Source organism: Rhincodon typus, chromosome 8 (assembly GCF_021869965.1).
Source record: "Rhincodon typus isolate 14 chromosome 8, sRhiTyp1.1, whole genome shotgun sequence".
Classification (NCBI taxonomy): domain Eukaryota; kingdom Metazoa; phylum Chordata; class Chondrichthyes; order Orectolobiformes; family Rhincodontidae; genus Rhincodon; species Rhincodon typus.
Window position 1 is genome coordinate 73,798,524 of NC_063339.1, and position 19,526 is coordinate 73,818,049.

At 41.5% G+C, this 19,526-nt stretch overlaps 1 protein-coding gene across 5 annotated transcripts in view; it reads right to left on the bottom strand.

Moving 5' to 3' along the window:
* rpap1 (RNA polymerase II associated protein 1) overlaps window positions 1-19,526 on the bottom strand; it is a 90,884-nt gene that overhangs the window by 64,310 nt on the left and 7,048 nt on the right. For all 5 annotated transcript variants that reach the window (XM_048600171.1, XM_048600173.1, XM_020511841.2 and 2 more), the window contains exons 3-7: window positions 18,658-18,800; window positions 17,039-17,131; window positions 12,316-12,496; window positions 11,671-11,811; window positions 8,954-9,139 (exon numbers count right to left, since the gene is read on the bottom strand). In XM_048600171.1, coding sequence (XP_048456128.1) covers window positions 8,954-9,139; window positions 11,671-11,811; window positions 12,316-12,496; window positions 17,039-17,131; window positions 18,658-18,800 — 744 coding nt within the window. The remainder of the gene's footprint in view (window positions 1-8,953; window positions 9,140-11,670; window positions 11,812-12,315; window positions 12,497-17,038; window positions 17,132-18,657; window positions 18,801-19,526) is intronic.

Genomic DNA, 19,526 nt, shown 5'->3' on the forward strand with positions numbered 1-19,526 from the left:
AACGTGAGATATGTAACATTACAAAGTAAGTCTAACATGTTAGATTACAAATGCTTCAATATCGTTATCTCAAACTGACAAACTGAGATAACCACTAACAAAAATACTTAATGCTACCAGCTGAACCAAAGACAACACCTGTTATGGTATACTGAGGTCGACACCAGCAATCTCAGGATTGCATACTTTTGCCCAAAACAAGACAATTACATCCCTAATAGATCATTGGACATCAATGGTTGTAGTGCTACGTAATAGCCTTTGATCCTCTAAAATGGAAATAATAACTGCATTTGTGGTCCTAGTTGATAGCGAAGGACCCTAATGGAAAAGATCACAATGAACTTCGATGTTCTTCTCTATCAAATGGACTGCTTTCACTGACTAAACTCTCACCAGATTAACTGTCACTTGAGCATGGTACAGGAGGAGCGGGTGAAGTGTAACTGCAGGGATATGGGTTAAAAATTAACATCTGGACATGAATTACCCCTATACAGAGGTCCAAGAAAAGACTAACTGAGAAGCTGGAAATCGAAAACAGAAACAGAAATTCTTGAGAAACTCCGCAGGTTTAGCAGCATCTGTGGAGACAAAGCAGTTAACATTTCAGCTCCAAAACGGAAAAAGGTCAATGGACTTGAAATATTAACCCTGCTTTCTCTTCACAGATGTTGCTGGGCCTGCTGAGTGTCTCCAGTAATTTCTACTTTTCTGTCTGAGAGTTTACAACTCTATAGACGGCATAGTGTTTTTCCAATGGCATGTTAATATTAGCCTGCCGTCTGTCTTAGTTTTTATTCATTGTAGGTCAGGGAAAGCCCTGGTTCCCGTTTGCCATGATTTCTATGTGACGTCATTTTTTGTAAACCCGAGACTAATAGAGTGCAGCTTTGTTCTTCAAGATTTAAGTGACGCATTTGTACTGTAGATGGACAGTTCTTTATTACCTGGTAACATAGGTTGGAATCTTTCCAATCTCTTTTTTTCATTCCAGAGAAGATTTTTGTTTGATAATTACTGACCATGCTTAATGCTTTAGAGGAGCTGTATTGATCTAAGCACAGCAAAGCATGCAAATGGGGCAGCCAGAACTTTAGAAGCTTGGCAGGACTAAAACATCTGCTCTTTAACCCTCGTGTAACACTTGAGGTCCAACTGAAATGGAACCGGGAAGGGGGTGAGGGGGCACGAATGCTTTCTGTAAAATTTTAGTTACAATGCATGACTCACCTTTTCAATATGCAGCAACCTTTACATTATTTGTACAGCAATGCAAGTTGCAATAGCCTAGAAGACCATAGGGCTGCTCTCTCATCACAGAGAGGTGTCTGATGGTGAGTTTAACCTGATGGTCATCACATTCTAGGTGAGGGGAAAGGTTGAGAAGGGTGGGGGGGATCCTTCATATTAACCTCAGCTGGTGCAAGAATCAAACCCATGCTGTTGGCATCACTCTGCATCACAAACAAGCCATACAGCCAACTGAATTCAGGCTAATGCTACAGTGCAATAATGAGGGAAAGCTGAACAGAAGAGATAGAGGAAGGAAACATTTACCTGGTAGACTAAGAGATGATGGATGGAACTCCTGCATTTGATTACTTCCTGCCATGGCCACATCTTGTGCTTTTTTCAAAATTTAAGTCCTGGCCCAGCACTGGATTCAGTTAAAACCAAAATAGTCACCACTGTTCTGATAGTAGTCAGTGCTGGATTTTATTCCACAGATAAATCTCTTTGTCCTCTGATTATCACTTAGAATGTGGTCAAGGCACTGAATCTTTGACCCATGCAATGAACCTCCTGAATTTCTGCAAATGGAATACTTCCTATTTGTTGCTGGCGATGAGGTGTCAGTAATTAATGGTATGGAAATTGCTGCGGTTTACACTGGATTACAGTACTTTAGTGAAATGCCATCTCCAACAGTTCTGACTACTTGACTGCTGCACCCTACTGTAAAGTGTGGCAGAAGTTAAAACGCAATTGTGGCAAAGTGTTGTTGAGATGAGGCTATGTGGTTTGCAGGTTGTTCCTCTTTCTTGAGGTTACAGGAGTTTTGTTGAATATTCCATCCTTACTAGAATGTATAACTCAACATGTGCATTCACAGTGTGTGCATATAAAGAAAAACAAAAAAGCTTTCACTTATACAGCACCTTTACAACTTCAGGTCATTTTAAATGCTTCATAGCCAACGAAAATCTTCTCAAGTGCAGTTACTGATGTAATATGATAAATTTGACAGCCAATTCTGGCATAGCAAGCTTCCACAGGCAGTGGCAATGAACTGATAATCTGACTCAGTGATCCTGATTGGTGTATAAACATTGTCTGAGATACTAGGAAGGAATAATGCAACAAGGTCGTTTATATTCACCTGGACAGACTGGCAGACCCTAATGTTTCATCTGAAAGACGGCACTTCCAACTAGAGTCATAGAGTCATACAGCACGGAAACATAGCCTTCAGTCCATCTCATCCATGCCAATCACGTTTCCCAAACTGAACTACTCCCACTTGTCTGCATTTGGTCCATACCCCTCTACACCCTGTGACATAGGAAGCGTTGACTGATATAACCTCATGACCTTTGCAAATTTCTTAGTCACGTGATACAACAGTAATGGAGTGGTTGACTAGTCACTTGGAAGAAATCCTGAGCGTGTGGAAAGTGCAACATAAAACACATCTTCATGTCCCATCCAACAATACACCTTCATCCAGCTCACAATGCTTCCTCTTAACTGATTGGAAGGACGTTAACTGTCTTAACTCCCTCCCCCTAGGTGTATAATGTGTGCTCAACCCCAGTTACAGTATTCTGTCCCAATTCTGGACCATGATTCAGGAAGGATGCCAAGGCCTGTACCACAATGGAGATTCACCAGAAAGGAACGAAGGATAGAAAGCTCATGCTACTCAGAGAAGCTGGAATTGTTCCTCTGCCTAACAGGCCAATAAGACAGGAATTTCTCACATATTATGTACAGGAGCTAAAGCGGCTGACAAGAAGTTTAACAGGATTTCAATTGTGAACAATTCAGTTAGATTTCCTGGATGAGGTAATGTCTAGGCAGTGATGTGTTATAATCCTACACACGTACAAAAATTGAAATGATCTTAAAAGATTCTGCAATTACCAAGACCAGAACAGTGCTCAGCTGTAGAGCTCACTTGCTCCAAATCACCACACAGTGGTCTGTCAAATCATTTGTTCTGTCAGGTCAAACCCAACTGAGTCCCCATAACAGCAAAGCTGGGGAGAGGGGTGGCTTTTGGCAGCTCTCTTAGCCAGCATGTTCAAGATTAACTGTTGGTCAATCTCCTTCTCTCATTGTTCACAATAGCACACTTTGACTAAGCATAACATATTTGATGGAGAAGTGTACAGGACAGACTTCATTCAGGTACGATCAATCAAATTATACACAGAGAGGCTTTCAGTTTCTGATTTCATCTTCAAATCTTCAAGATAACTGTTAAAAACAATGCACCTTATTTTCCGTACATCTAAGACATGCCTTCATGCTATACCTGTTCCTGAATCGTTTAAAAACGGATGTAATTGTTTACTTCAAACATACTTTTCTTAAATAAGTCTTCCTAACTTAGTTGTCCAAGTTCAATGAAGTGTAGATTGATTAACCATTAGTTTTCTGTACTGCAGTTAATGGAGCCTGCTACCCTCATTCATTACTCTGACTGCTAATGTCATGCCTTAATCACTCAATCATTACTTTCACTTATTTCCCTGCACAACTACTTCTCACGTGCCATGACCTTTCTCATGACACTTCAAGGTCATCCTATCTCAGAAAGCTCATAACTCCAAGGTATAAAGCAAATTGATTATTTGCCCTCAATTATCAAAGGATGTACAACACAGCAGGGGACAGGAACTGAATAGGACCTCAGTTGAATGTTTCAAGTCAAGATTGATTTCTGTACACCTCCAAAATAGTGCAATCTCTTACTTTGTTCTCTGTCCCGTACTTTTGTGAATTTTTCTCTTCAGAGGCCTCAACCTTCTCCTCACACAATGTAGGTTCTCAGAGGCAAAGGTAGGTGCTGTCATCCATCAAAGATGCAGCACTGTCCACCATTGGTCTTTCATTCATTCTGGCACCAGCAATGCCTGCGGACACTGGCCATTTCATAGAACTCACACCAGCTTCACAAATTAGAGAGACAGCAATCCATCAATTCAGTCTCTTCTGGTCACAGGGATTCATTCAACTGTAAAATTTATCATCTCACAACTGCTCACAAATTGTGACTGCTGCACTCCTTCTGTAAACTTGAGTTTGTCCAAAACTCTACTTCCATATCCTGACCAGCAATTAAGCCCCATTTAGCTATCATCCCTGTGATCATTGACCTACATTGGCTGCTGAGCCAGATAACACATCAATTTTAAAATTCTCATGTTGGTTTTTTCAATCCAACCATGCCACACACCTCTGTCCCCTTTCCCCCCCTCCCCCCCCATTCCCCCCAACCAGCTTCCCTCAGCCCCTCTTCCCCCATCATTCTGTCCCCCAAACTGATGCCCATCATTACATCCTACATGCATCTGATAGTGTGAAGTGTCCTTCATCATCCTTCTCAATCTGTCTGCAGTATTTGACACTGGATAACATCAGTGACATCCAAATTCCAATTCTTCCTCACCAACATCACCACCTGCTACCCGCCCCCGCCAACCCCCACCCTGACCCTGCTGGGTGGGATTGCACTCACCTGGTTCCGTGCTTATCTCATTGCAGTCACAGAATCATCTGCAATGACTTCTCTTCCTGTTCCTACTCAGCACACCCTGCCTCCAAAAATACAGCATAATTTTCCATATGTATGCTGGCAACACCCAAATCTATTTCATCACCACCTCCCTTCATCCATCCATTGACTCCGATTTAACACACTATTTCTCTGACATCTTTCCAGAAGGAGAAGCAGCAATTGCATCCTGTTAAATGGGGAATGCCAAAGCCTCTGTCTTCAGTCCTTAGTGCAAACCACATTCCTGAGCCACCCTATAATTCTTCCTGGCAGTTAGGCCAAACAGACTGATCTTGATCTTGGTGTCACATCTGACTCCAAGGAGAGCTTCTGACCACCATTTCCACACTAAGATCATGTATTTCCACTTCTATAATATTGTCCTGTCTCAGCTCAGTTGCTGGTGAAACCCTCATTCATGGCTTAGTTACCTCTGGACTTAATTAATCCAAAAGATTCACGATCGCCATCTCCTACTCTCCATAAAGCCCACAATCATCCAAAGCTCTGCTGCCTGTATGCTAACTCCCACTCTGTGCTTTAGTGCCCTACACTGACTCCTTGCCTGACAACGCCTCTTCAACTTTAACATTTCCACCGTCGTTTACAAATTCCTCCACAGCTTTGTCCCTCTCTATCTCTGTAACCTCCTCCAGCCCCACAAACATCTGAGATACCCACACTCCTCGAATTTTAGCATTCTTAAGTGACCCCATTTTAAATAAATGTGTCCTCCGTTGCCTAGCCCCCAAATTTGGAAACTTTCTCTCCAAACTTCGGAAATGTTACATTTGTTTGTGTGGTGGCTGAATAAACTAGCCACCCATTCTAATCTCACTTTCCAGCATCTGGTCTGTGGTCTTGAAGGTTACAGTGCTTTAGGTGCAGAGCCAGTGTCCTTTTAAATGAGTTGAAGGCTCCCAGCAACCAAACCTCTCTGCCTCTCCCTTTTAAAATAGCCCCTGAAATCATCTTTGACACAATTGGGGCAGGTGACCAAAAGTGTATCATAATGTGGCTTGGTATCAAATTTTGTTTGATGACACATTTGTTATGCACCCAGGGATATTTTACTATAATAAGGTTGTTGCTAGTATTGCTCTTTTCCATTCATGTGGGCATTGGAGTCAATTGTAGCACTCTTACGAGCTACCCTGAGAAAGATCAGCAGAGATCAATTTGGGACCTTATTGGTTTTTATGTGTCAGTCCCACCATGGGAAGTACAGATGTCCACTGAAACGTCAAAGAACATAGAATTATAATGTAGAATTTGAGAACCGTATAACTGAGCTCAACTACAACCTATGTTAATACCTCAAAAAAAAAGCCTCCAAAAACAAAGAGTAATTTGAGCATTGGTTACATTACAATATCAGGAACAGGACTGCAGGCTCACTGGCTGGATTCCCAAGGGTCAGGATTTTCTGTAGCACTATTATTCACTATGTGATACCCTCAGCAACATCCTTCATCCTAACTGATTTTAGCAAGAATGGCCCAATTAATACCCAGTGTCTCAACCTCACAGTACCATCTCTAGGGACAAACTGGCTTGGCACAGTTACAACACTATAGCTAATGTTTAACTACTAATCTGAACACCAAAATCTGGCAGGTAATGAGCAAACGTTTACCTGGGGAAACTATAATAGCACCTCTACAGTTTGAATGAGCAGCTGAGATTGGACATTCTGCCATGTCTTAATCAAACACTAGTGGTAGGATTCCATGAGGAATATTACCAATACTCAAGGCAAAATCCTACCTTTAGAGAGCATCTTTAAAATGGTAAAAACGTCTCTAGACATTGTGCAGAAGCCATATCAGACAAAACATGGCAGAGTCTCATGAGGAGATATTAATAGAAGTGAACAAATCCTTGTTCATAGATAGAATAGTTTGAAGGAGAAAAGAGATGTGGACATGCAGAAAGCTTTAGGGAGGGAATTCCATAGATTAAGCCCAAAGCGGCTGAAGGCATGGCTTCTAATGATACAGCAAAACGAAAGGAAATGCGTAATAGCCCAGATGGATGCAGAAACGCAGAGGGCTGCAAGACTCAAAGAGATTAGGGAGTAAAAGAGGAGTGAGGCCATAGAAAAGATGCAAATGAGGAGCAGAGTTCTAAAAACAAGGCACTGCCAGACTGGAAGTCCTCAAGGCTAAACAGCACTCCATGCAACTTCAGACAGACAAACTTTTGGATACGGAGGAAAAACACTTGAAAGGGATTACATAATAAAAAAATGTTGCAAAATGAGAAAAGATGGGTAATATTTGAGGCCTAGACCATTTCATGGTTATCAGTTCCCATAAACAGTGAGAATACTCTTTACAAATAGTTATGGACTCACTACACTGCCAGAATTTCGAGTGTGCTTTAGTCTTGCACTTTCCCTTTCTATCTGTGGTGAAAGCTCCCAGAATTACTTGTACCATTTGCAGATCTTTGTTAGTGTTGGGCTATTAGCTTCTGGGCACTTTAGAGAGATGTTGAAAATTAGGAGTACAGCATGTTGTCACAAGGAACTATTCTAAAATACATAAAAATAGGGTAAAAGCTCTCAGTTAAAGGCATTGGAGCACACGCAGAAGGAACACTAGCCAGCTGTCTGGATGAATGCAGCTCCAACAGCATCTGGGAAAAGAAAACAGCCTATTAATCCATGCCATCCACCACCTTAAATATTCATGTCCCCACCACAAGCACACAGGAGTGTCTATATGCATCATGGACAAACTGCACTGCAGCAACTCATCAAGGCTCCTTCAACAGCACCTTCCAAACCTGTGACCTCTAACATCTAGAAGGACACAGGCAGCAAATACATGGGAACATCACCACCTGCAAGCTCCACTCCAAGCTACTCACCCTCCTGAGGTGGAATTGTATCAACTTGTCTTCGCTTATAGCAATGTCAAAGTCCACAAACTCACTCCTGAACGTGTACCTGCACAATAGAGGGCAGTAATTCAATGCAGCAGCTCACCCCCATCCTCCCAAGGGCAATTAGTAATGGGTATCAACGCTGGCCCAGCCAGTGTTTCTCACATTGTATGAATGAATAAACGGGCAAAAAAATCTTAACTGATCACAAATGGCCAAATGTGAAAACTGGAACAGGAACATTTCCAGAGAGATATAATTGAGTGACATGTTGAGAATGTGAAATTCTACTCCACGAAAGAAGTAACAGACTTACTGCATTGTTTCTTATTCTTCATATTATTTTATGTGGTGTTGGTTCATTCCTGTCTGTACAGTTGGAAGGGCGTTTCCAACTAAGACTGTGATTTGACCACGGGGGTGGCTGTTGATATATTGCTATCAGCTGAGTTCATTTTGCCTGCCTCTGTGGTATATATGTTGTGTCTAATTTTAACTCCGCATAAGTGAAAGAGTTTCAAGCCAAGTTCAAATTTTGTCCTGCGACTCAGCAACATTACAGCACCTTTCCATCCAGTTCCATTACTCCTAAATCACTCTAACTCTCAGTCTTTAAATGTTGCATTCTGAGGGACACTGTCAGCTCCGCTTTGGAGGGGAGAGAGTGGGCACACCCTCAGCTTGGGACAGGGGAGCGGAGACACCCTCAAGTCAGTTGGGAATATGGGCAGGGAGCCAGGTTATCCAGTCAGTACAACTACCTTCAGGCACTGAAGGTACAGTTACCAATGAGTTAGTCAAGAGTGGAAGGGCAAAGATAAAGAAAGAGAAAGTTCGTTTGGAGTGGCAAGGTCATCAGGCTGGAGGAGTTTCATTCTAATTCATTCATGCATTCATTCTAATTGATGTCATAACATCAGAGTGCTCAGTGCAGGAGATCTGGCCAATTATGCCTATTCTGACTCTGAAAAAATTATCCAATTATTTCCACTTCCCTGCTCTTTGAAATGCTGCCCCTTTAAAGTACTTCAAGTCAACTCCCTCCTGAAAATTACGACTGAATCTGCTTCCACTGCTCTTTCAGTCAGTACTTTTTCCAATAATAATTTTCTGCATTAAAAATATTCACATTTCCCCCTTGGCTCTTTTGTCAATTGTTTTAAATCTGCCCCCTCTGCTTATTGACCCTTCTGCTAATAGAAACACTTAGGCCTTATTTATCAAAACTCTTCAAGTTTTTGAACACCATTATTGAATCTTGCCTGCTGAGCTTTTTACCTGTTGGCTTCTGATCCATTGGTTCTTCCTCAGCTGGACTGGCCTCAGATTGTCTCGTTAAACACGAATGTATCTGCTCCTCTTCATGGGTCTTCTCTGTTTTACGTGATTCCATTTTATCTTTGGCACCTTCACTGCAACTCACCTCGGACTTTCTTGATTTTAGAAAAGCAACCAAACTTGGATCTAGTTGAACAGGAAGTGGAGGGATAAATCAAAGTTAACCATATGTCTGCAGGAGGAAGAACAAGTCACTTGTTTGCTTTTGTAATGAAACAATTTATGGTAGTTTTCTGGTCTTTTTATTCTAACACAATGTCAGTAAGTGGGTGCTTTAGCAGTCACACTCAGAAACTGCCATGCATTCTCAGCAAATGAACTGTGTCAAGAGTTAAAGCTGAAATACTGTGTAAAGCCCAATGAACAACCCACAGATGGCCATGTCCAATACACAAGAAATAATGACCAGCATCTAAACACCAGCAAACAACACTGCAATGAGCAAATAACAGCATGTAATGTTGAATGAATAAATAACATTCAAATTCAATTCCCACTCATGAATTGCATCAAAACGTCATGCTCAATGACTCGCAATATGCATTGGCCATCATTGAACAAATCACACCCATGTGATATGCCCAGTGAATAAATAGTCTCATCATGGAATCTGATGTCCAATGTATAGCTTCAACATTACAATAATCAATTAATAAATCTCACCAATATGTCAACTAATGAAACATAGCTTTTAAAATGTAATGACAGAAGAACAATCACCGCCACATGTAATGCCAGTCGATAAACAAGTAACATTAATGTCGTCAGTGTTAGAAATGCAGGTCCCTTAAAGGGTTAACTAGTGACATGGGAACCCTGCAGCCTTTTGAACCCAATATAGAGTTCAATAGTTTTAGAGCTTGAGTATTTTCTCCCATGTCCTTACCCAAAACCCCACACAACAGGCAACAACCCATTGACAGCAACTAAAGGTTCCCCCATCTGCTTGCTATTCATTTTCCCAGTCTGACCTTTAGACATTCCAATGTCTGCACAACTGTTTACTCTCTCTCTCTCTCGGCTTCATCTCCTCCCTGCTACCCCCAACCCTTACTTCAGCAATATATAGCAACCTTTTCCTAGCTACAATCAGTTCTAAAGAAGGGTCACTGGAAAAACATTCACTGTGCTTTCTCTCCGCAAATGCTGCCACACCTGCTGACCTTTTCCAGCAATATCTGTTTTTATTTATTTTGAATTAATCTGTTCAGAGTTGTTATTACCCACCTCTGCAGCAGGTGAGACTATCTGTGCCTCTTTAGTTTATACATCTCAATCATGTCCCCTCTCAATTTCCTCTGCTTCAAGGAAAACAACCCCAGTCTGTCCAATCTCTCTTCATAACTGAATCTTTCCAGTTCAGGCAAAATCCTGGTGAATGTCGTCTGCACCCTCTCCAGTGCTATCACATCCTTCCAATAATGTATCCATAATACTGTATCCCTGGCAAAGGCCATCTTGTTGAACCACAGCAGCAAGGACATCCACACTGCTGCTGCAGAGAGAGTTTCAGGATTTTGATCCAGCAACAGGGAAGGAACAACATTATAGTTCCATGTCAGGATGGTGAGTGGCTTGGAGAGGAACCTGCATGTAGTGGCTGTTCCCATGTGTCTGTTGCCCTTATTCTTCTTGGCGGTATAGGTTTAGGAGTCTTGGTGAGTTGTTACAGAGCATCTTGCAGATGATACACACTGCTGCCACTGTATGCCAGTGGTGAAGGCAGCAACTGTTAAAGTTGGTGAATGAAGCGATCAAGTGGGCTGTTTTGTCTAGGATGGCTGGCAAGCTTCTCATATGCATTTGAAGCTGCACTCATCCAGGCACGTAGGGAGTGTCCATCACACTCCTGACTTCAGCCTGTAGATGGGGAAGAGGATTTAAGGAGTCAGGAGGTGAGTTCCACATCACTAAATTCCCATCCTCTGACCTGCTCCTGTGGCAACAGTATTCATGCAGTAGACCTTACTAATACATAGTGGTCACAGGACTATAGAAATCATTGTTCAATGCCTTTCATACATGATAAGGTATCACTACAATTGTAGCTTTTTATATATCAAAAAGCCCTATGTTTGATTCCTTCCGTGCTTAGTTAGTTAATCTCAGACACGGTAGTAGTAGAACACAACTAAATTTAGGCCAATACAGGGAAAGATTGACTTATATTTATGTAAAGCTTTTCATTACCTCAGGACATCTCAAAGCATTTTATAGCCAATTAAGTGCATTTGACGTATAATCACTGTTGTAATTTAGGAAACACAACAGACAGTAGGTGCAAAGCAAGCTCCAAAACAACAATGAGATAATGACTAGACAATTGGCTCAGGCACAACTATTAGCCAGAATTCACTAAATTTAGTTTGAGAGTCGCAGCAGCAGGCAGTTTGGCCTCAGCATTTTGCCAAGGGAAGTCATAAGATAAAGGCAGGAGCAAAAGATGTCCTGCTTTTGACTGTCATTTAGTGATCCACACCAGATAGTAGGGAATGTGATGTCCTTCACAGGGGAATACTAAAACAGTGACATTGTGGGACTGATAGCACCTATCAATTCCGTGCCTTGAGGGGGAGAGGGGAAAGCTGAAGGAAGAAATTGGAATGAAGAAAGCCAGGTTTAGCAGTTTAATGCACAGCAGTGATACAATTACTCACCTAACCGAGCCAGCAAATTATTGCGTTCCTCCTCAATCTCTTCTTTAGACATGGCCTGCAGTCTGGCTACATTCTCCTCATGAATCCTTTGAGATTCTTGAGGGCTTAATTCCCCACCCAGTCTCCCTCCAGATCCACCATCTGTGGGAAAATGCGACAAGTTAGTTGAAGATGAAAAGTCATAATCCGTATGACTGTCAATTAGGCTCTAAAACACTTCACAATTGATTACAGGAATAGGCCTTTCAGCCCTTCATGTCTGTTCTGTCATTCCAAGAGATCATGGCCGATCTGTACCTTGACTTAAGGGAAATGCTCATCAGGTGAATCCGCACACTTCCAATTTAAAACTGGCCCCATATTAATCAATGAGGGATATAGCTCTCTCACTCTGTTCTTGTTAATTCAGATAATCATATTCCGGAAGCAGTCATATTGGTAAATTGCCCAGTCTAAGAGTACAGGCCTTTCACAGAGCAGACTACCCCACTGTAGTTGTCAAAGGATTCAATCTCAGGAGCAGTCCAAGCACCCCTGCCATCGCCGTGAGAGGATTCAGACCCAGGAATGGCCCAGGCCCTCCTGCTATTCCTACTTAATTCCTCAACACTTCTACAATAATAAAAGCTTTTTGCATAAATTCACCTGTTGATTGCTCCTTTTCCGATACCTCTGTAACTCGAGGTGGAGGTGACCTTTGCTCCTGTGTGACCCCAGTCCGGGGTCTGAACCCACTGAAAGAAGGCACTGCCCGAGTCGCCTCAGCTGCCTTCTTTGCAGCAAGTTTCTGCGCAAAGATACTTTTCTTTCCTGAAACCAGCTTCACCTGTTACAAAACAAAAATACATAACAAGCACGTCAAGTACTCATGCAAAACAGACAACTCATGAGGTTGCAGGATAATTACAAGTGAGAAAGGCCTTGGATTTATCTGATTCAATCCTTTAGATTGATCTTAAATTCCAATTAGCTCTTAAATGATTCCAGGGTTTCAAATCCACATTTCTACCTGGGATCCCATTCCTGTACAACTGTGAGCCTGAGCAAGTACTTTGGTATATCAATCCTGAATGTGACTTTTGCTTGTTAGGACCCATACCCAGTGACACCAGGAGTCACAATCTCAAGTTATGTTGATTTTCCCTTCCTAACTAACAGATTCCAAATACTGACACAAGAGATGCAAGCGACAACTACAAGACCATAAGACATAGGAGCAGAAATCATGCCGTTCAGTCCATTGAGTCTGTTCCACCAGTCAATCATGGCTGATAAGTTTCTTAACCCATTCCCTCTGTAACCCTTGATCTCCCTGATCAAGAACCTATCTATCGCCATTTTAAATATACTCAATGACCTGGCCTCCACAGCCTTCTGTGGCAGTGAATTCCATAGATTCACCACTCTCTGGCTAAAGAAGTTTCTCCTTATCTCCATTCTAAAAGATCTTCCCTTCACTCTAAGGATGTGCCCTTGGGTCCTGGTCTCTCCTACCAATGGAAACATCTTCCAAACATCCACTCAGTCCAGGCCATTCAGTATTCTGTAAGTTTCAATTAGATCCCCCCCCCCCTCCTTCTAAACTCCATCGAGTATAGACCCAGAGTCCTCAAACGCTCCTCATATGTTAAGCTTTTCATTCCTGGGACCATTCTCGTGAACCTCCTCTGAATCCGCTCCAGGGCCAGTACATCTTTCCTGAGATTTGGGGCCCAAAACTGCACACAATACTCCAAATGTGGCCTGACCAGAGCCTTGTGGAGCTCTGATCCTTCACTGCATGTTGCAAAACTAGGGTGAGTTTGCGAAATGCAACACAAATTGTTTTTACGTTACATGTCCAAACAGAAAGATTCAGACATCCCAAAGCACTGGAGTCTTTTTATTCAAGTGTGGTGGGAAATACAGCTGTTGATCAGTACACAGAAGTTTTCCCACACACAACATTGTGATGATCTGTTTTTTTTTAAGATTTTGTTTGAGGGATGGGAACTGGTCAGGACACTGTGTAGAACTTGCATATTGCCTGCAAAATAATGCAGTTGGATTTTCAACAACCATTTGGCAGGCTAGAAAGGAGGTCCAGTTTAATTACTCATCTGAATGACAGCATTTATAGTGTAATAGAGTCATACAGCACGGAAACAGACCCTTCGGTCCAACCAGTCCATGCTGAATATAAACTAGTCCCACCTCCTGCGCTTGGCCCATATCCCTCCAAACATTTCCTATTCATTTACATAGCCAAATGTCTTTTAAACATTGTAACTGCACCCGTATCCACCACTTTCTCTGGAAGTTCATTCCACACACGAGCCATTCTGTGTTTAAAAAGAAAGTTGCCCCTCATGTCCTTTTTAAATCTTGCTCCTCTCACCCTAAGACTATGTCCTCTAGTCTCGAAATCCCCCATCCTGGGGAAAAGACACCTGCCATTCATTTTATCTATACTCTTCATGATTTTAAAAACCTCTATAAAGTCACCCCTCAACCTCCAATGCTCCATTGAAAGAAGTCCCAGCCTATCCAACTTCTCCCCATTACTCAAACCTTCCATTCCTGGCAAAATCCTGGTAAATCTTTTCTGAATCCTCACCAGCTTGATAATATCCTTCCTATAACAAGGCAACCAGAACTGGATACGGTACTCCAGGAGAGGCTTCACCAGCATCTTGTACAATGTCAACATGCCTTCCCAACTCCTAGACTCAATTACAATGGTGCAGCATGCCTGCAGCACTGCAGAAGTGCAGTTCTTCAGGTGCTGGCAGTTAGACTGAAACGAGTCGGCTACTGAACATCCATATAGCTTGTTCATCATGTTGACCACCAGTGAGACTAACTGCTGTGTGTCCTTCTCAAGGATTTCAGACAAAATGACAATTAAACACAGATGCTGTTCATCTCAGTGGAATATGCTGAAATTTTGGTGTCTCTGCACTTCTAAGTTTCATATTATCAGTAAATTTTGAAATAGTGCCCTGTATACCAATGTCTAGGTAATTAATACATATCAAGGAAACTAGAGATCCTAGCACCAATCTCTGGGGAGCTCCAGTACAAAGGTCAATAAAACAACTGCTCACTACTGTTCTCTGTCCCCTGTTATTTGGCCAATTTGGTATCCATACTGCTACCGTTCTTTTAAAATTGAACATTGCTCACAGGTATCTTGAGCAGCACTTTATCAAATGTCTTTTGGAAACCCCTCTCCACCACATCAACCCCATTACCTTCAACCTTCTCTAATACCTCATCAGAAATATCATGCAAGTTAGTTAAACTTCATTTGCCCTGAACGAAGCCATTCCTTATTTCCTTAATTAACACACATTTGCTCAAAATACTGTTAATTTGGACCCAAATTATCATTTCAAAAGAACATAGCTGAAACTGGTCATTCAATGCAAATGACAGATGCAAGCGTATATGCTCCACAAAAGCCTATTCCCCAGCTCTGTTCACCAAACCCTATCAGCAAAGCCTTGTATTCTTTTATCCTTCTCGTACTTATCTAGCTGAGATGCTATCCACTCCTATGCTATTCACTTCAAATACTCCGTGCAGAAGAAAATTTCACATTCTAACTACAATTAATTTATCATTTCCCTGTTTACGTGGCATTCATGTGTGAAGTTAATAGAGTCTGTAATCTCAACGGCCACTGCAAAATTCATTTTAATGTCATTTTCTGTAGCCCCTCCCTGTGCCTCTTCCCATCTCCTGACTTGCAGCCTCTATCAGTGCCTAACCCCAGTGACTGTGGCCTCTCCCTGAGCCGATGCAATACCAGAGATCTGATGTGACCAAGGACTCTGGAAATAAGTGGTGCCAGTGAGGGGCAGGAGCAACAGCTGTGTCAACATGTTTCCGTATTGAGAGTGAACAGGGAACACATTGCTGGCTTCATGTGCCATGAACAACAGAATTGCACATGGCACTGTGGTCAACTCACACATGCAGTTTTCTCAATTGGTGTGTGCCGTAATAGTCGCCGCATAGCAAACATAGACATGGACAATACAAATGAAGCCGAAGAAGCAGGGCTCTGATCACATCCAGTGATCACTCTTGGAAACACTGTGGTAGGATCGGTCAAAGCCTGCCACCTGCAGGGTGACAGAGGAGTTTGGGGCTGGGGGCATTGGATCCAGTGGTGGGAAATGACTATTTGGGGCGTAATTGATCTCAACACATTATAATGCCATTTTCTTGACATGGAGGGCAAAGCCCAGTGGATTAATTTTTAATGTTAGACATATTAGCTGAACAAAAATTACCAGAAATGAACAAAATGTTTTCTGCTTCAATTTGGTTAAGATCTCCTACTGAAGCTCAGGGTTGTGAAAGTGCGAGCAGGAGGTAACTTTACTTTAAGTAGAACATTACACTTTTCTTTTACATTTTAAAATTTTTTTTTCATAGTTATTTAATTTAGAAATGTAAAAATGTAGCAATGTGAGCTATGTCAATTTAAAAGAGATAATGTTTTAATTTTTGTTTGAAAGGTTCTGCAAAGCCTGCTTTAATATTGATTCCAACGGGAACTCATGACCCACTTAAAGTCATTTCACTTAAGTGGCAATTCTCAGGAGCAAAATCAGAATTCTGATAGAGGAGTACCTATACTCCCTAAATGAAGGGTTCTTTTTATTTTTCCTTCATTCCGTCTTGCAATATGGATGGCACTGGCAAAGCCAGCATTTGATACTTATCCCTAACTATCCTTGAACTGAGTAGCTTGCTAGAATATTTCAAAGGGGGCTTAGAGTCAAACACATTGCAGTGGGTCTGAAGTCAGATCGAGGTAGGGATGACAGAATTCCTGAAAGGACATCCATGAACCGGATGCGGTTTTAACAACAATCGATGATACTTTCACGTTAGGTTTTCAATTCCAGATTTATTAATTGAATTTAAATTTCACCAGCTGCTATCATGGTACTTAAACCGGTGTTCCACAGTATTAGACTGCACCTCTGAATTACTAGTCCATCATATTACGGCACTACCTCCTCAGTCGTATAAATCTGGTCCCTTAGTTTTGGCCTGCCTGACATATAGAAAGTTTATCCGTGACCACTGTACCCTTTTATAATCTTAAACCCATCTATCAAAATTCATGGATGTTTTGATGTACACATGCAATTTACTCTATCGTGGTAGGGACAATCTCTCAGTTCTGGCATCATTCTAGTACATCTTTATTGCACTCTCTCCTGCGCTCCCATGGCATTTTGCAACATGAAAAACGGAATGCATCTTAAATCCTTCTAGCAGCTGATGTCAGATGAAAAACATGAGTTTCTAAGTCCCTACTTTCACATAATGCTGAGGAAAACCAATATTTGTGAAAGCAAACCATTACCTCACTCTGTACCTCCGACCTATGAAAGACCTTTGGGAAGGCCAAACCTGTCGATACAGGAAGGGATATTGGAGATGCTCTTGTGTCTCTCTCCTGCAAGAAAAATACACAACAAAGAAATTGTTAAAGTGGAAATCTTTACAGTCTGTTAATACCTTCTAAAGTGAACTTTCCCTTATGTGAAAAAACTAGAAGCAGTGAAATTGTTCTTCTTACAACAGAGGAAGTGACTGTGAGATTTAACAGCACTGCTGAAAAGGAAGAAGAATTTTGATAAATAAGGAGAAATTATTGCCTTCAATAGAAGGCTTTGTGATCAGATATCTGCCTGTCAGTTGAAGTAGTTTACAGGAATTGCAGAGATTATAGCACCAAGATCTTCTTACCTACACTTCAAGTGGCTGAATATATCTCCTCTTCTGGTATCACAAAATAACTTGTTTTGTGAATCTTGTGGAAACACAGTGAGAAAACGCTGAAATTTAGTGGTGATGACTGAGGAATCAAGATCATGTGGAACCATGCTCCACCAGGAGAGAGGAGGAAAATGAAGGATAAAGGACAAAGTTTTGCTTTTGATTGCTTTCAGGACTTCCCACAGCACTTTGTAAACAGTTAAGTATTTTTCTAGTATTATTTATAGCCTCACATAAAAACCACAGTCAATTTGGACACAAACTCCCACAAGTTAGATTGATGATAATAATCCAATCATCTGAACTATCGTACCCAAACTAAATTACCCCGTGAGATGCGAGACAGAGACAGGAGTCACCATGATCTGAACAATCCAATACAAATACAGCAGTTCCTTCAGCCATTCAATTTCAATACGCAAAACCTTATAATTATCCTATTTCATACAAGACAGATCTAAATTGGATTGATTGATTCCATGGGAAAAGCTGTGGGAGAGTGAAGAGCCTCAAAGTGCTCTAAGGTAGTTGACCCAAAAATTAAGACTTTGTTCAGCGTAACATTGACAAAAATAAAGATTGCATTTAAGTCACACTTTTCACAACCTCAGAATTGCCCAAAATGTATAGCAGCCAATGTAATTCAACAAGAATTCAATCAGTTTTAACATAAGAAATACAGCAGTCATGAGCACACAGCAAGATCCCAAAAACATCAATGTTGTAATGAACAGATAATTTATTCAATAGCAGTTTGAATGAGAAATAGTGGCCACTTCACTGAATTGCTGTCCTTCAAAATCAGGGCCACAGAATCTTAAAAGATGGATGGACAGCATTTTAGTTGAACAGCGCAGTTGAAAAGCTGCACCTCCTTTAGTGCTACACTGGAGGGCAACATTAGTTTTTGTAGTCAAGACTCTGAACTGGGACTTGAACACAAAACCCTCTGTTTCAGAGGTGACAGTACTAGCAACTTAGCCATACAACACCCGATGACAGTGGAGGGATCACCAACCTATTGAGTGGTGTCAAATATTTATTAAGATACTGTGATTGTAGATCTGATGGCCTGCAGCAATGAAACAATGCTGAGAGTAAGACATCCAAGCTGTCTGCAACCTTTTCACAATCAAGCACAGGTACCTTCAACATGAGCTCCAGGACGTGAGAAAAACATCTTGTATTTGAACTAAAACTTACAATGATCTTCGACAAGACTGCTGTGATATGTTGATCCTGTAGATCCATCTGTTCCTCGCTATCATCTCCTTGGAATTTAACAGCACCTGCCTTGGACTTTTTTGGTGGAGCTGGCATCAGTGATGGAGGAAGATCAGGAAGAGCTGAAACAAAATACAAAGGTTGTTGGTTCTGGTCTGTTACTGCAAGGTCCCACAATCAGCACTGCAGATCACGTTCAGGTCGTCACCTTTGTTCAGGATTTGAGTATTGGCTGCAAGGTCAAGGAGAACTCCCAATGCCTTCTTCCAAAAGTGCCATCGGAGCTCTTAGTCATCATGACTGGAGAGACTTAATTTAAGGTCTCATTCAAAAAGTAGCAAATCAAATTGTGCAGCACTCCCTCCATACTGCACTCAGATGTGTGTCTAGATTTCATATTGTCGCCAGACTACCGCAACCTTTTGCGATGTGGTCATATCAACACAATAGAAAATTCATCCATTTTGGATAAAAAAAAAGACACAAAGTATTTTTAATTGGTGGCAAGCTAGGAACAATGGAGGAAGGTAAAAGAGATAGAGCAATTCATGCACGAGATCAATAAAGGATATTAGTTAGGTACAAAACTAATCAAAAAGGCTACTGCAATGCTAAACTTTATAACTACTGGATAAGAGCTTTGCCACAGTTATACCATGCCCTAGTTAGACCACACCTGTAATACTAGTCACCTCATCTGACCATCTCAACAAACCGTTTGAACAGGAGCCACTGAATTGCTTCCTCAGATTTTTATACTTCCAACCATGACACTAACTGTGTGTGTGTGTGTGTGTGTGTGTGTGAGTGTGAGTGTGAGTGTGAGTGTGAGTGTGAGTGTGAGTGTG